The sequence below is a fragment of the Triturus cristatus genome, chromosome 11, assembly GCF_964204655.1.
Source record: "Triturus cristatus chromosome 11, aTriCri1.1, whole genome shotgun sequence".
Taxonomy (NCBI): domain Eukaryota; kingdom Metazoa; phylum Chordata; class Amphibia; order Caudata; family Salamandridae; genus Triturus; species Triturus cristatus.
This window is the reverse complement of record NC_140594.1, coordinates 239,775,855-239,793,030: the sequence shown is the minus strand read 5'-3', so window position 1 is coordinate 239,793,030 and position 17,176 is coordinate 239,775,855. Positions and strand designations below refer to the sequence as shown.

The window sequence follows — 17,176 nt, the reverse complement described above, 5'->3', positions numbered from 1 at the left end:
CTTGCAAGACAGGCAGGGGACTCTGGGACTTGTAAGTCTGGGGAGGGGCTTGCTCTGTGGGATGGTAGTGAAGGGGCTGCACAAGCAGGAGAGGTGCATAAGAAGCTAGGAGAGGAGACAACTGGTGTGAGGAGCCAGTAAAACCAGCTTCCTGCAAAGTGCTCCCAGAGGCATGGATACCTGCTGCAAATGTTCTTGATGGCTAGAGATTGCCACGATGAGCAAAATGTGCCAAAGATATGAAAAATCGGCTCAATGGGCCCAGGTTATGCACCTTGAAATGTTTGTCCATTTTAACATGCCAAAATGGAAATAGAGCACATGGGACTCCGTTGCTACTTCCTGAGTTACCTTTGGGGTTGGCCAGTGCCCAGGGGTCTGTGCAGTTTTATAGATATTAATTCTGCCAGAGAGAGGGCATGCCTGGGTCATCCTCGCCAGACTCATTCTCAGCCCAGGGATATCATCCTATGGGCCTGGCACATTTAATATTGTCCTGATACGTTCGGGACCAACAACAAGAGGAAGAAGATGCTGCTACCCAATCCCCTTGCTTGTGACTGGGGGAGGTGGGGAAGCCAGCACCTGTTGAAGCCTTCCCGCAAGAATGACTGCAGGGAAAGGAGCACACAGCTCCTGGGTCTGCATGAAACAGTGATGGCCAAGCGGAAGCTGGGCAGCCTACATGAGAGTAGCCTCCCAGCGCTGCCCTTATGGAGTGGATGGCTGTGGGTGTGCCAGGGGGGACTTGGTCACCCATCCTCCCAAAAGAAAACAAAAAGGATGTGCGGTCAGAGGCCATGCACATAAAAATAACTGCAGGTGAACCTTCTACTTTAATATTAATTTTTGCCCACCTGGGAGCTACCCATTCGGGTTCCCAACATTACTGCTTGCCTGTGGTGCCCCACGGAAGGGCAGGGGTACCACCAACAAAATAGTCATGTGTTAGGGGGTGCTGAAAAGTTGCAGCTGACTCCCCCTAAAGTGTTTATGGATTCACTGACCATTTGTCTCCCAGGTCACAGAAGGCATGTTTTCTCAACCACTACCTAGGCTTCAGATTTTTCTGCAGCTCAGGAGTATAGGAACCTCTAGTGGTTGGTCATATGGCAGTATTTTGTGCGGCTGAAGTGGAAAAATAAAGACTTGGAAACATGTTGTTTCTGATTTGCAATGTTTTATTCCAAATACTTTATTGATAATGATTGTTGGTGAACATAGCCATGCTTTTTATTCATGATTAAACTATTTAAATGTGCTTTCCTATTCCATTGGTTTTAATCCTGAATTCTAAAATGTGATTATTGTTCAAATAATGTAGTAGCCCCTTGACAAAGTCAATAGGCATGTTACATATCTTGATGTGGTGACCCATTGGCAAAGCCAATTGATTTACCATGTATTATAACGTGCTGACCCCTGACAAAGCTATAGGCTTGCCTTTTATATTAATGTGGTGACCCCAACAAAGCCAATAGGCCTACCTTATTTAAAATGACACCCTCCTATATATTGTAAAGTTCCATCTGGTACTGGTGGGGGAGGTTTGTGATTTTTGGCAGGGGTAGGGTCATGGTCCAGCAGGGGTCAATTGGAATTTCAGAATGTGACCAAAGGTATTTCAATCACCTGCTGTATATATCTGTACGTTAATGGTTAGGATGTAAAAGTGTGTGTGTAATAAAAGTGATTTTCCGTTTTCGAAGAAAAAACACTGACTGTACAATATTTTATTGAGTGTTGTTATTGTGTTTCCAGTGAATGGTGATTACTGGCCCAAACCACCTCCCGAGTAGGCCTTGGACTGCTCTGCTGTGCTACCCTGAGAGAGTCAAGCGTTACCATGGGGTTCCCAGTGAGGAGACAAATAGGGACCTATTGCTTGTGCAGAGCTCACATGCTGTACAGCTAATAACCCATTTTCTTACATTTACCTTTTATTATAAGATGACCCCTTGACAAAGCCTGTAAGCGTGCTTTATTAAAAAATGAAACACCTTTAAATTGTGATGTTGCATCTAGTAAAGGTGGAAATATTTTGATTTTGGATGGTCATTACTTAGTAGGAGTAAAATGTGATTCAAGAATTTGACTAAAGGTATTTTAATCTGAGTGTTATTGTTGCATGCCAGCAAACTGAGATTACTAGCCAAAACCACCTCCCCTGAGTAGAGTAGGAGTTGGACTGCTCTGCTTCACTACCCTGAGAGAGTCAAGTACCACGATTGGGTGTTTGGTTCCCAGTAAGACCTATTACTTGCACAGGGCTCATAACCTTCACAACTGATAGCCCAATGTCTTACATCTATCAATGTTCAGTTCAGCCCAAAATTACTAAAATATATGTATTGCTAGCTTGCATGGATCTCCCCTGTGCAGCACTGGAAATGCTATGCAGCGGTGCAAGTTATATCATGCTTGTATTTAAGCCTGAATGATGCCTGCAACTATGCACAGGTAATTCCCCCCAGAAAGACTTGCTGAGTGACCACAAGGTCCTTAAAAGCTAACAAATACTAACAGTAGGTAATTTGAAAGGAGAACTGAACCCCTTCCATTTTTATATATTGATGCCAGATTGACGCCTGTTCTGGGTAAGCTGCCGAAGGTGTTATTCAAGCAGTTGTTGAAAATGTGCTCTTAGCGCAATCATCCATTGCTTATGAAAGAAGTGCCTCAATTGCCATACACAAAGGGCTGTTCAGGCAAAGTAATACTTTGAAAATTCCAATCATGGAAGCATTATTATTTAACAATACTAGTATTGCAAACACAGAGCCTGTACAGCTCGGTATTTGTGAAACGTTAATATTTTTCGCTGTTATTGTAGACTTATTGTGGGCATACTTGAACCTGGAATCAAAATCCGAATCCACGTGTTTTTAGACATAGTTTCGTAGATTAAAGCTAGTACGTATAGAATAATGCATTATTCTGCATTTGATCAATTCATTATTTAGAGAATGAAGGTCTGCTGCTTTTTTATTCATACAAATATCCCTGTGAGAGTGGCGCCAATAGTATCCCTTAGCTCCTAATTTAGTTAATTAGAAGGTTTGTGCTATTTTCTTTGCTTTTAATGGCTTTCCTGCACTAAAATAGTCCAAGGCAGAGACTGAGATTATTTAGCTTTCCTCTATTTGTTCTCTTTGTTTATCTTTACCTCAACTATTGGAAGTAGATGTGTTAACACACAGTTCATATCATGGTTCCATTCTGTGTAAATTCACAGAAGTGTGCAGTGAGCCTGATTTGAATCAACTGCTGTATCTGCAGTGCACACACTAGCTTGGTAGCCCTGTGAGTTAGAACATGCGTTTTAAACGTTACACTCAGAAGCAAGGCGCTGCAACAACTGCTGTGTGTTTCTGAGAAGTACTGTCTACAGCTCATGTATTAAATTTCAGAGTTACAGGGGTAGGGCAAGCATCACAGATACTGTGATAAAAACTCTAGCACAAGTCACAAGATGCACACCTGGGGCCATATCATGACCACTGCACACAGTCACAGGAGGAAGATGCACACCTTGCTTCAACAAATTGTGCTGTGTCTAACACATACACTAATGTAGCCAGCCCACCAAAGCAGGCTATACTGGCCATTAAAGGTCCGCTCCAGTTCCATTAACAAGGGAGCAGGGCTTTAATGCTGGTATAGCCCAGCTACAGAGGGCTATAAGGCTATTAGAACAAACCGCTACTAGAGGGCCGAATGTTCTATCAAATAAAACAAAGGCCTCACAGATCCCATGAGGATTGAAATCCCCTCGGGCTCTGTGAGGTCTTTGTTCACAGCAACAGCCGTGAATGACAACTTTGGAATGTTGGAGCTCCGGGCTTCTACCGGCCTTTAATGTTTTCAATGGAGATCCCAACATTCCAATGTTCCAATAACAGTTAGTGTATGATCTTCAGCTAGCACAGCTCTAAACAGAGAGTAGAGATGACCGCTCTGTCTCCAATCTCCACTGTCTAGAGTGATGCATTAACTCCCTGCATTACCTGATTAGTGCATGCACATATTTTACTTAGATATTGCGATTTCATTGAAATAAAGTCCCCTCCCCAAAGCTCCACTAGGTAAAATTCAATAAAGATAATGAATTTCTGAGCTAAAAATGTCATGTTGGCTGTCCCCGGGACTTGAGTAATGGGGAACCCAGAATAGTTACATCTTTAGTTAAAGCTTGAACCTAGTCTTAAATGTATGATGGAACTGCATTACCCTCCATCTAGTAGAAATCAAAGAAGGACTTACATCACCCTACATCCATCTTGTAAACAATAATTTTAAAGAGACAGATGACATTTCAGATGTGCGACACTTCAACGATAGGATGGGAAGAGAGGACCTGCTGTAACATACCTTTGCATAATGGTTCCGTGTCATTCCAGTATGGACCTCTCATGTTGATGCACTCGATAATCGCAGGACCCTGTTCCAGGGAGTGACCAGGGTCACAGGTGAACTCAACAGTTGTTCCTATGTTGTATGTTGGATCTGATGTTGTAAAATTGCCATTTTGTAAATATGGCTCATAGCAATGGCCACGTTCGAAAGCTGAAAGGGTAATGGTAACGGGTATTATTACATTTCCTGTGCCAAAAAACACATTACTGCATTGATACAATGGAGCTTAAGGTGCTCACTCAAAAACACCATCACAAAATTGAAACACTAAGGTAAAGCATCGTGTTAACTTTGCGCCTTTGTCCATTCTGATCGCCTAGGAACAAAACAGTATACCGGCACTGGCCTTCAGGATATATTGCTTGATGCACACACAGTTGCTCTAGTGGGTGGCTCTTCAACACATGTTATGTTCACATGATGATCAATCACATCTGTTTTACATCTTACATCATCAATCAGGTAAAAAATTGTGATGATAGTTGAGAGCAGTTTTGGGTGAGTTAGAGAAGAACATTTAATTATAGAATGATGTTAGAGTGCCCACACATGTAGGCTAACTCTGAAGAATTGTTTCTAGGTGCAAAGAAAAATATTTTTCACCCCTTTCTCGTCTCCTGGCATTAAATTAGTACTACAATTGACAGTATAAGTTCCATTTTTATGGGTAAATATCTGCTGGCCCTGGATGTGTGACTATGATTCTGTGATGCAACACAAAAAGATGATGGACGGAATGCTAAACATTGTCAGTACGGGCCGGACACTTCCCATGTGGAGCAGGGTCAAGACTGATTTGCATATGACTGGGTCCAAACTGTGGTGGCCTAGTGAGCAAAAGAACAATGGATCAAACCCAGATCTGTGACTGGGGGAGTGGCTGAAAAATGTCAGCACTCCGTTAATCGTCTTGTTGTGTTGTCTTTGGTTCTTTGTTCACACCTAAGTTCAACTTAGACTTTAGAGGCCATATTTCAGATAGTGTGCTCCGTCCGACTCTGTCATGGTTTGCCTTTAAAAGGGTGTGCAGGGTGCAGACTGGGACAGAAAATGCATGTTTTAGAGTAAAGGCACCTACACTCAGAGTAGCACACTAGTGAAAGGCAGATCGACTCTTTGAAGCTGTCGGACTGCATTTCACTGCAGATTGAGACCTGGCTTGAGTTTTAAAAATGGGTAGAGATTTCGCCGTAGGCAGGTACAGTTACTCACGGCACCCACCTTCAGGTTATACCTGGGGCATCGTGGGACTCCCATTAACCCTTCCTAGGGGCACCATTGTGGGTGCACTGATTATTTACCATCTCAATGTCGCACACAATCAGTGCACTGCCAACAGCTTAAGTGCCCACACCTCTGTTTCTGTAATATGGCATGGTTGCAAAGGCAAAGAATTCACTCATATGCATTAAGTTACACCCGCCCCATGCAGATTAGGGCACGTCACCTTGGGATCGATCCACGAAAGTATCACAGGGCAAAAAATGTAGCTTGTTGGACCTCCAGGGCAATATGTATAATAAGATGTTCTATTACTTTGTTGCAGGCAAGATGCTTCTGTGCTTAATGTATAGCTGTAGGAGGAGGTGGAATCCTTGAAGAAAGACAATGCAATACCACAATTAAATGCAGGGAAGGGCAGTAAGACTGATGATTAATGGAACCCGCTCTAATTTTTTGGTTCAGGATAGTAGATGCTAATAATGGCCAGCCCTTTAATACTCTTGGGACTGTCCTTGCTCCCCCAGTTCTTAGTAGTTGTAAAGCCACCAGAACTTTCTAAAAGTAAACAGGACTTCGAGAACAGTACTCCACTCCTTGCCCTTCCGCTAGCTCCACCATGGTGGATAAAGGGATGCTATTGAGGGGTGAGGGAAAGGACAAGTAACCAACTCTTCCATATTTTCAGGAGATCTATTGTGGTTGATGTCCCTTCAGATATCCCTGGCATTTAGGTGAGTCAAAGCCCATGGTTGTAGAGCACCAGGTGTTAAGGAACTAAAAACTCAAACCACCTTAGGTGTTTTACTTCTTTATTAAGAGACAGCGGAGACTGTAATTATTACGGTCAACTAACTCAGAATGACAACTATAGGTACTGAACTATATCATTTCCTAGCATGTCTTTGTACATATACCCTTTGTCAATCACTACACTTTGAGAAGTGACTTAAAGACAACGTGAAATGAATGAAGGAATATATTTTTGTTTTATTGATAGTTAGTCATGGGCGTAATCATGTATTAAAATTTGTATAAAATATTTCTTATGTGATAACTAAGGAATTGTCTCTCAAATATTACCATACATTTTAGTTTTATGTAAACTTTTGAGAACACATCTTTTTAACCAAAGAAGCTGAAGATCCCAACTGTATTCGATTATTAAATTTGCACTTAATAAAATTCATGATGTTGTTGCAGTTCATTTTCGACCCTAAGTGCCATTGCTGTAATTTGCCGCACCTCGACCATCAATTAGTCTTTGAATCTTTTGAGATAGTGATAATCTAAGCATTTCCTTCCAGCGTTGTCAGACTGAGGATCACCATTAAATTAATATTCATGATCACTTTAAAATATTCAAGTTGCAGATTTACTATATAGTTTAAATTAAAAGTGCCAATCTGTGCTGTAAAGCACAAATGCATGACCTAACAGCAAGTGTGGATACCAATCCCCTGAATTGTGGAATATGTAGCCTGTTCGCTCTGTGTGCAATGCTGTATAACAGCACAATAGCCTAGCCTTGCTGATTATGAGCAAGAACCCTTTATAGATTTAATGTATAACAGCACAAGACATGAGCAAGTGTCTAATTTATTATTCACACAGGTGGCCCCTTTTACCAACCCTTTCCATTCTTTAGATTTGTTTTAATTCACTGAGGTCAACAGTCCAAAATGTATACATATGTCATTCATTTTAACCCACCTTGTGATTGACCTTCATATTAAAACTTATGTTGCTGCTCTCATGTGGCACTGAAACTAGCTGGATGTGAGTTGTGTTTATCATGATAGCCTGCAAATCCATCCCGTGGGATTTAACCTACATTGTTTAGAGATGGTATTTGTAAGGCAAGATATGGAAGTTCCAGCCTCCCACAATTCATGGAGTTCCAGCCTCACAAAAATGATGGCTTTAATGGAGTATAGTCTCTCACAATTAATGCCGTTCCAGACTCCCTATGATCATGCAGTTCCAGCCTTCCTCAGTTTGTGGTGTTCCAACCTGACCACAATTATCAGAATTCACGGAGTTCCATCCTCCCACAATTTATGGAGTTAATGAAGGCTCTGCCTTCCACAATGTATGGATTTCTTGGAGTTCCACCCTCGCGCAATGGAGTTCCAGCCTCCCACAACTTATGGCATTCCAACCTCCCATAATTGATAGAGTTCATGGAGTTCCAGTCTCTCTCAATTCATGGTGCTCCAGCCTCTCACAATTCATGGAATTCAGGGAGTTTCAGCCTCCTATAATTCATGGAGTTAGCGGTGTTCCACTCTCCCAAAATTGATGGAGTTCCAGTCTCCATAAGTTCATGGAGTTCTCGCCTCAGTCAATTCATGTAGTTCTAGCCTCCCACATTTAATGGAGTTCATGAAGATACAGCTTCATAAAATTCATGCAGTTCATTGAGTTCCACCCTACTGCAAATGATGGAGTTCTAGCTTCACACAATTCATGAAGTTTCAGCCTCCCTCAGTAAATGGCATTAAAACCTCCCATAATTCAAGGAGTTCCAGCCTCCCACAATTCAAGGAGTTCCAGCCTCCCACAATTCATGGAGTTCCAGCCTCCCACAATTAATGGAGTTCATAGGGTTCCAGCCTTCCACAATCCATGGAGTTCATGCATGTCCAGCCTCCTACAATTCATGGAGCTCATTGAGTTCCACCATCCCACAATTCGTAGAGTTTCAGCCTCCCATAAGTCATGGAGTCTAAGTGTATCTGATGCTATTTACAGAGAGATGAGCCAGGGACCACCATCAGATGATGATGTCAAATGTAACACTTACCTTAACATTGATTGCAATGTGTCTGGATTTGCTTCCCTAGCTATTATCCAATAACAGAGTACATCTATATGTCAGGCTATTGATTAATTTGGAAACAGAATTCAAGTTGAATCTGGTCTGTGTACACAACTTCAGGAAATGAAATATAGTCTTAGATAGAAAAATCCAGCTACTCCTTAAAGTGACCCAGGATAGGAACACTTATAAATTATACTTTAGTGTTAGCAAAAAATTCACAAGAAATGGTTTTATTGAAGTACAAAATAAATGTGCAAATGAAAAAGTTAATGATCTGCTTTAGATGTTATTACTGACAGATGTGCTAGGTTACCTCATCACCAAAATGAATCCCAGACTTCTTGTGGATGTCTGTTTAATTAATTTCTGCCTCTCGCATCCTCCACGTTCAATTTTTCCTGTGACTCTTGCCTATGACCAACACATTTAACTTTACGTGGTTTATAACTAAAGCATTTACCTCATGGTATTTACCAAACACATCTAGTGTGTGATGCGTACCTATTTTGGTATAATCAAACAAAACATTGTCATCAGTGCATTGCATATTAATTAAGGGGAGGCTCCTAATTTGGGAGGACAGTCTTTTTGGGAGTTTAGTTCTTGCCAATATCAACAACATAAAGGTTAAACAAAATGTGAGCTAAAAATACTAGGGTTTGCATCATTCTCAGTTAGGCTTTAGGGCAGGGCACAGCAAGGAATCCACACTACGAGCGGTTACAGACCATCTTAGACAGCTCCTGGATGAGGGTGGTACAGCAGCACTGATTTTATTAGATTTAAGTGAGCTTTTGATACCATGTCTCACCCCATTCTCCAGGAAAGGCTTATAGCATTAGGCCTGCAGGGCACAACACTTGCTTGGTTGACTTAGTTTCTGGAAAATCAGTCATTTCAGTTCTTCTCAGACAGCACTAGTACGGGTAATCATGCCCTTACTTGTGGCATTCCACAAGGCTCAGCATTAAGCCCGATGCTTTTTAATATTTGTGTTTGACCCCTTCCAGAGGTGGTGGAAAGCTGCAGGCTTACCCTGTTCTCGTACGCAGACAACACACAAATTATTTTTGCCATAATGGCTCCCTCAATCTATGTTTGAGGAGCATTTCTTTTTGGATGAGTACAAACTCATTGAAGCTTAACGGCAAGAAGAACGAGGTTATGGTTCTAGGAAACAATCCCTAGCTTTGGGGTACTCAGCGTTGGCCGGAGGCATTGGGCAAGTTGCCAGTGCTGTCATCCAGAGTAAAGAATCTGGGCTTCCGGCCGGATGGAAGACTAACCATGAAGCCGCAGGTGGCCAAAGTGACGACCTCTTGCTTCGCCATATTAATATGGGCTAAAAGATGGGGGCGTGGCCAAGCACCGAAGATGGCCGACGCGTCTGACTAACGCTCCGTGCTTAATCCCCCATTTATCCTGTAGATCCTGGTTTCTCAGCCGTTCTCTCTGCCCAGATACACACACCAAGAGCGTGTGAGACGCTATGGTTGCCAAGAAGGGACTCTCGGGCTTCGAAAGTGCTCCACGGCAGCCCCGGATGGTGCGGCCTGTTCCCTTACGGGAGCCTGGTCCCGGTCGGCTGCCGTCGCGGGTGCAACGATCTTGGTGCCTGAGCCATCTGTGGTGGTCCCCATGGTGAATTTGTGGCCCCGGCGCTGGGTCGCGCCGCCACAGCCTGCCCGGAGCAGCCAGGAGAGAGTGGCCTGTGGCTGCCGGCGACTGTCGAGCGGCTGAGGTTGGGCGCAAACCGGCTGACAGAGGCGCCTTCCCTGGGAGCTTGGCCTGCTGCTGCGTAGGCCGTGGCCGTTAGCTGCTGCGCCTAGAGAAGTCTAGCGTGACATCGGCCTTTAAGGTAGGCCCACAAGCAGTTGCAGCGGTGTCTACCCTGCGGCGGGGGGCCACGGGAGTCGGTCGGCCTTGGGCCCCCGCCTGGGCATGGCATAGAAGTCGGGGCACGGCTGCTGGGGTAGCTCCACGCACTGCAGCTGAAGCATCTGTCCTGCAGTGGGGGGCCACGGGGTCAGTCAGGCCTAGGGCCCCCACCCGAGCACCGCATGGCAACTGTGATGCTGTTGTGGAGGCAGGCCTTGCAGGCCGCCGTTGCAAGTTCAGCACTGCGGTGTGGGCCACGGAAGTCGATTGGACCTAGGGCCCTCACCTGCCCTCATCTTGGGATTGTGGCGTGACTGTTTCGGTGGACCCTGGACTATAGCTGCTGCCTCTGGCCTTCGTGGGGAGCCACAGGGGACGGTCGGGCCTAGGGCCCCTGCTTGGACACAACAAGGTGGTCGGGGAGCGGTGGCGGGGATAGGCTCGCATACTGCAGCTGAGGCGTCTGTCCTGCGGTGGGGTGCCACGGAGGTCAGCCAGGTAGGTCTAGGGCCCTCACCTGCGCCCAATGTGGTGATCGCAACGCTGCTATGGGGGTAGGCCTCATAGACTCTGATTAAGGGGGCTGCCCGGTGGTGGATGGCCACAGGGGTTGTTCGGACCTAGGGCCCCCATCTGCCCTCCGCCTGGAGGTCGAAAGACGACTGTAGCGGTGGGTCCACAGACTGTAGATGCCACCTCTGCCCTGTGGTGTGGAGCTACTGGGGTTGGTCGGGCCTAGGGTCCCCACCTGCACATGCTGTTGGGATCGGAGTGCGGCCTAGTTGCAATCGCGCTAGCCTTGGGGAGTAACCGGGCTGATCAGTAAGATGTTCCTGTTGTTACCCGCTGCGGCCCCTCGTTGGAATCCGGGGTTGTAGCCTGAACCCTGTGTCCAGGTGGAAGCTCCCCTGGAGTACGGGACAGGCGACTGGCAGTAGCCCCTGGGGGGCATAGCCCTTGTACGAGCTATCTGCACATATCACCTCTCCCCTAGCACAATCTGTTTCACTGGGAACTCTGGTGTTCAAGGGCTTCTTTGGGGGCCGCTCCGGGCTGGCTCAGGGAGCTCTGAGCGAATGCCCTGTGTCTTGAACCGTGTGCCTGTGGGAGCTGAACCCCTTCCCCTCCTGCCCTGGCCACCGCCGCTGCCGTGTGAGACCGAAGTAGGGTCCCTGAGAGAGGAAGATCTACCACTAGAGGGCCCTGATGTTAACTTGCAGTGCGGTGAGTCTAGCACTGCTCGGAGGGAGGGCCTCCTGCCTGCTGCATAGTCCTCGGCATGGTCATCTCCAGTGCATTTGGGGTGACACAGACTAGTGGAGGGGGAGAGGTCCAGGGGTTATTCGGGCTTGTGCCTCCACATCCTTTCTCTGGCACTGTGTGTACTGGAAAGAACAGACTACCGATGGAGGAGTGGAGACCAGCTTGGGGGTCGGTTTGGGCCTACGCTGCTTCTTCCCTCGTCATTCTCAGGGGTGAGACAATAGGCCTGTGCAGCCCTCAGTTACTCGCCGTTTTCCACCTGCTCCCTATGCCGAGCGCCCAGCAGATTGTCATGGGCCACCTGCGCACCAATAGTCACTGGGATGCCCCCTCCGGGGGTCCGACCAGGGAAGCCCATGCAGCTCCGGGGCCCGTGACAGGGATGAGTCAGCCGGACATTGCAAGCAAACTGGACACGGTCTTGGCGGCAGTTGAACGGATCGGCAACGCATAGGATCTCTCACGCACCTCCCTTGAGGGCAGGATGGATACCATTACCTCTGACTTCACACTTCTCCGGGCCGATTAGCACAAGCTCTCAGACAGGGTTCGTGATACGGAGACCGCACTGGCAGAACTTCAGCCTCATTATCGGAACTGCACATACGTGCTTCAGGACATATTGGATCATGTGTGCACCCTGGAAGAGAAGGTGGACGCTGCCGAAGAAAGATCGCATCGCAATAATATCCACATGGTTGGTCTGTCTGAGGAAGCAGAGGGTCGGGATCCGGAAATCTTCACAGAAGCTGTCGCCGGGGCTGCTCTCCCCACAGTTCGTAATCGAGTGGGCCCAAAGAGTGCCTGCACACAGACCCCCTCCAGGGGCCCGTCCTCGTCTTTTCCTGTTCCGTGTAATGAATTTCAGGGACAGAGATGTCATCCTGCGGGATCTTGGCACTCATCCCAGCCCTAAAGTTCAGAATGTGTCCGTCTCCCTTTTCCCAGACTATACAGCTCATGTCCAGAAGAGACGAGCCACCTTCAACGTACTGAAGAAACAACTCCGTGAGTTGGACCTTAGATATTCTCTACACTTCCCTGCCCGTCTCCGGGTTATCAAAGATAGCAACACCCAGTACTTTGACTCCCATACAGAGGCTTGGGACTGGCTTGAGGAGCATGGACTGGCAACGGCGCCCAAGCGAACAGATGAACCCCGTGCAACTGAGCAACCCCATTGAGGCAGGAGTGGGAAAAAGAACAGAGACGCGAGAACATCCATATCAGCCCCGAACCCCGACCAGATCAGAATGGAATGACAGGGGGCCCTGCAGACGGTGGCGACCCTTCAATCTGCCGATCTCTATCTCCGGCCAGCTCCGCTGGGTCCTTGCCCAAGTCTCGAAACTCAGGCTCCACGCCGGACTGGTTAACTGATGCAGATTTCCCACCGCTACCGATTGTCACTCCCCAAACTGCGGATGACATTATTTTCATTTAGCTCTTGTTAGAAAAGGATGTAATTCTGGGCCATGTCCTCTCCTGTCGTACTCATGATGCCCTAACTCCTCTTATTCTAGGGTAACTGAGTGGGATCGCATCTGTACCTGCTTTTCTCTCTCCCCCTTCCTTGTTCTGTTCCACTGGCACTTCTCCCCGCAGTCATATAAAGACGTTCGTCCTGTTGCCATGATATGGCAAGCTTGTTTGGGCAGTTCCTCATGTTGGGGATCCGTTCTTTTACTGTTTCAAGGTATCCTAAAGATCTACATTATTATTTTCTTCCCCGTGCACGAGTCGCCACACACACAGACCTGGTGCCCTTACATACTCTCTCCTTGGGGGGGTTCACCACACAGGGGGCGCCACAGTACACGCGTGGGGCCCTCTGACTTCAGTTGTCCCGATGACCAACCTAAATATAATAACCTGGAATGTCATGGGCATTCACACACCCTACAAGTGGTACGCCATCTACTCTTACCTGCAGCGTCATGCGACGAGTGTGGCGCTATTACAGGAGACACACCTGACGATTGTAGAGGCTGCCCGCTTATGTCGTCGTTGGTGGGGCCCGATATATAGTACCAACTATTCATCCATGGCTTGAGGGGTGGTGATATGGGTCAAGGCGGGGGTTCCATGGGAAGGAGGAGGAGGTCCTGTCCGACCCAATGGAGCACTACGTCTTAGTGAGCGGTAAGCTGAACGGTCAGCTGGTCTTGATGGGTTCCATATATGCCCCCAATGTCATGCAGGGCACCTTTCTTAGTGACCTTTCGGAGGTACTGCTCCGGTGGAGGGAGATCCCATGGCTCCTGGGAGGCGACTTTAACGCGGCGCTCGATGTCTCACATGACCGTTCATTTCCCCCTTCCACTCATACTACGGCATCCTCCAACGCGCAGCTCTTAAAATCCTGGATGGACAATTGGGTACTCTCAGACATTTGGCGGGAATGCCATCCGCACTCCAGAGTATACTCTTTTTATTCCCCGGTCCATAACCTGCATGTAGGCCTTGATCGCTTACTCACATCCACGGCCCTACTCCCTCTGATACAGTCTATTGACTACCTTGGTCGGACGCATTCCAATCATAATTCCCTGGTAATGCACCTGGCCTGGGAGGCGCGACCTCCTCCGATTCCAGCCTGGCGCCTGCAGACAGTGGCTGTAGAGGACCCTCTCTTCCGCGACTCATTGGAGACTGCGGTAGCCAGTTATTTTGCTCTCAATACGGCTTCCACGTATTCGGTTCTCACTCTCAATTATTTGGCGCACTCGGCCCGTTCTCACTCTGCGGCGGACAAGGCCAGGATGTTGTTGGCCTACTTGATCCGGCAGGAACACCCCCAGCACCCCATACAGTGGCTAATCGATTACCTGGACCAGGAGCGAAGTACTCAGAGAGACATTCACACACTGATGACTGAACACTACACTCGACTGTATGAGACCCGACTGGTGGGCAATGCCCAAAATGTGGAGTCCGCTTTGGACACAGTGGAGTTGCCCACTCTTACAGTTGACCAGTTCCTGGAGCTAGACTCCCCCCTAACGGAGGACGAAATATGAGACGAGCTGCACTCCTTGTCCTCCGGTAAAACAATGGGTCCGGACGACCTCCCGGCCGAGTTCTTCAAAACTTACGCAGAACATTTAGTACCACATCTCCATTCACTGTTTATAGAGGCAATCTCAGCTGGGGCTCTACACCCAACCATGCGTACCGCTAATGTAGTTTCTTTGCTGAAGCCTGGTAAGGACCCCACGTCTCCTGGTTTATATCCGCCGATTGCAATACTGAACACAGATTATAAGATCATGGCAAAAATCTTGGCCAATCGGCTCACTCCGCTTGTCCCTGATTTAGTGCACTCTGACCAGAATGGCTTTGTTCCACAGCATAATACTGCTTTGAACATACGACGTTACTTTCGGGTGGCGGAATATGCCTCGATTGACTGGCCTCGCTCGGGCTGCATGGTATTAGACCTTGAGAAGGCCTTCGATTTGCTGGCTTGGAATTTTCTCTTCGCCGTTCTGGCCCGTTTTGGAGTCGGACCCTACTTCCTTAGTTTGGTCTGACTGCTATACCGCAATCCTTCGGTCTGGGTTCGGAGGGGGTCCTATGTCTCAGATCCAATTCATGTGCGACGTGGAACCCGACAGGGATGCCCGTTGTCCCCTCTTTTGTTTGCGTTGGCAGTGGAGCCGCTGGCGGTCCATATTTGCTCCCACGTCGACATGGGGATTACATTGGGAGATGGCACCCACGCCATTTTGCTATACGCAGATGACCTGCTGATATATGCTCGAGACCTTCATAACATCCCCTCCACACTTGACCAAGCCTTCAGTCATTTTACACATGCTTCAGGACTGCGAGTCAATGCAGCGAAATCTATACTTTCATAATTTTTAAAGGAGACTCCTGATCCGGGATACGTACTGGAAGGGACCCCCTTAGCCTGATGCGTGGATCCTTTCCACTATTTGGGGGTCCGAGTTTATCATAATAGTACTGACCTTTTCGATGAGAACATACTCCGGGTCACCACAGGGTTCGGTCACAGATGGGTTTCTGGAAGACTCTTCCATTGGCGATCTCCGGGAGGATTGCCCTTATTAAAATGATAGTCTTTCCCCGCCTTCTCTACTACGTTGTCGCTCTTCCCCTTATCATCTCCCCCCCTTTCTTCAGGCAATGGGAAAAGGTTGTGCAAGACTTTATATGGGGAATATCATGCCACAGAGTGTCCATGTGGAAACTTTACCGGCCTACCGAACTGGGTGGCCAGCGGTACCTAACTTTGAGGGTTACTACTTAGCTTCCCAGCTGCAATGGGTTGTCAGGTGGCTATCCTCCTGTTACTTACCAGACACAGCTTCTTTACAGCCCCCACTGACACAGGGTAGCCTTTTACACATTTTTCATCCTTGCTCCAAGTCCAGACCCCGACACCCTTCTACTCAACATAGCATACAGGTGCCTCCATAGGAGTCTTTTTCTCACTAGAACCACCATCCAATACGCACCCGCTATCCCATTGTTGGCAACTCCACAATGGGACACCTACACGACTGTGACTGAGTTAGAGCACTGGGACTCGGAGGGAATACAGGACGTGGGAGACCTTTTCCAGGATGGCACCCTCATCCCATACCAGGAACTCATAGTGGAAGGGAACCTGTGTCCTGGGCAGTTTTTACTACATAGAACAATTATAGCCCCGTTATCATCTAAATGGGGTACACTCACTCAGGAGCCTCCCATACACCACACATTGCAATACCTTCACGTGATGGGGACAGGGAGACACCTGACACGCTGGTTCGCGTCTTCCATCAAGCAACACATGGAGAATGACCTCACTCGGCTTCGGCATCATTGAGAGGGGGCCCTGGGGAGGGCATACACAGATAGAAAGTGGACTGTTGTTCGAGGCAGCCCAACATACATTCAGCATAATCAGCTGTTCAAACAAATTCAATTCTCCGTGCTGCATCGGGCTTACCTTACCAGCTCAAATTGACAGGTACTGTCGCCACGTAGACGTGGCTTGCCCCCACTGCCGTCAGTTAGATGCCGACATTCTCCATATGCTCTGGCATTATTCGGTCTTAAATGAGTACTGACAGTCACTCTGACAACTTGCACCTCCCGAGCTATTCCCTCCAGTTGGGAAGCCCATGTATTACACCTCTTTAGCAGAAACCAAAAATATAGAGCCGCCAAGCGATTTCTCCACCTGGGTCTAATAACGGCCAAACGATTGATCACCAAACGATGGAAATCCCCTCTGTTGCCTCACCCACTTGCCTGGCCCCTGCTTAATTGAGCTAAAGTGGAGGACGTGGTGCTACGTAGGGAGGACCTACTCGGCATTCGTAAATTCCCCCTAGCGCCTCAGTGGGACACAATGGTTTCCAAACTCCAAGACATGGTCACTAACACAGGGGACCCGAATACATTATCTGGGGCCGGTACCCATAGTTCATCCCCCACCGGCAAGGGTGTTGAATAGCACTGACTTCCAGGCCGACTTGACTCTCCTGTTCCAGAAATTCATTGCCATTGGGTCTTGGCAGCTCTGGCTCCCCAGGCCACACTAGATACGGCAGCAGG

The 17,176-nt window shown here is 47.6% G+C and overlaps 1 protein-coding gene across 2 annotated transcripts in view; it reads right to left on the bottom strand.

Moving 5' to 3' along the window:
• SEZ6L (seizure related 6 homolog like) overlaps positions 1–17,176 on the bottom strand; it is a 1,319,356-nt gene that overhangs the window by 452,008 nt on the left and 850,172 nt on the right. For both annotated transcript variants that reach the window (XM_085633531.1, XM_085633532.1), the window contains exon 8: positions 4,372–4,566. In XM_085633531.1, the coding sequence (XP_085489657.1) occupies positions 4,372–4,566 (195 nt within the window). The remainder of the gene's footprint in view (positions 1–4,371; positions 4,567–17,176) is intronic.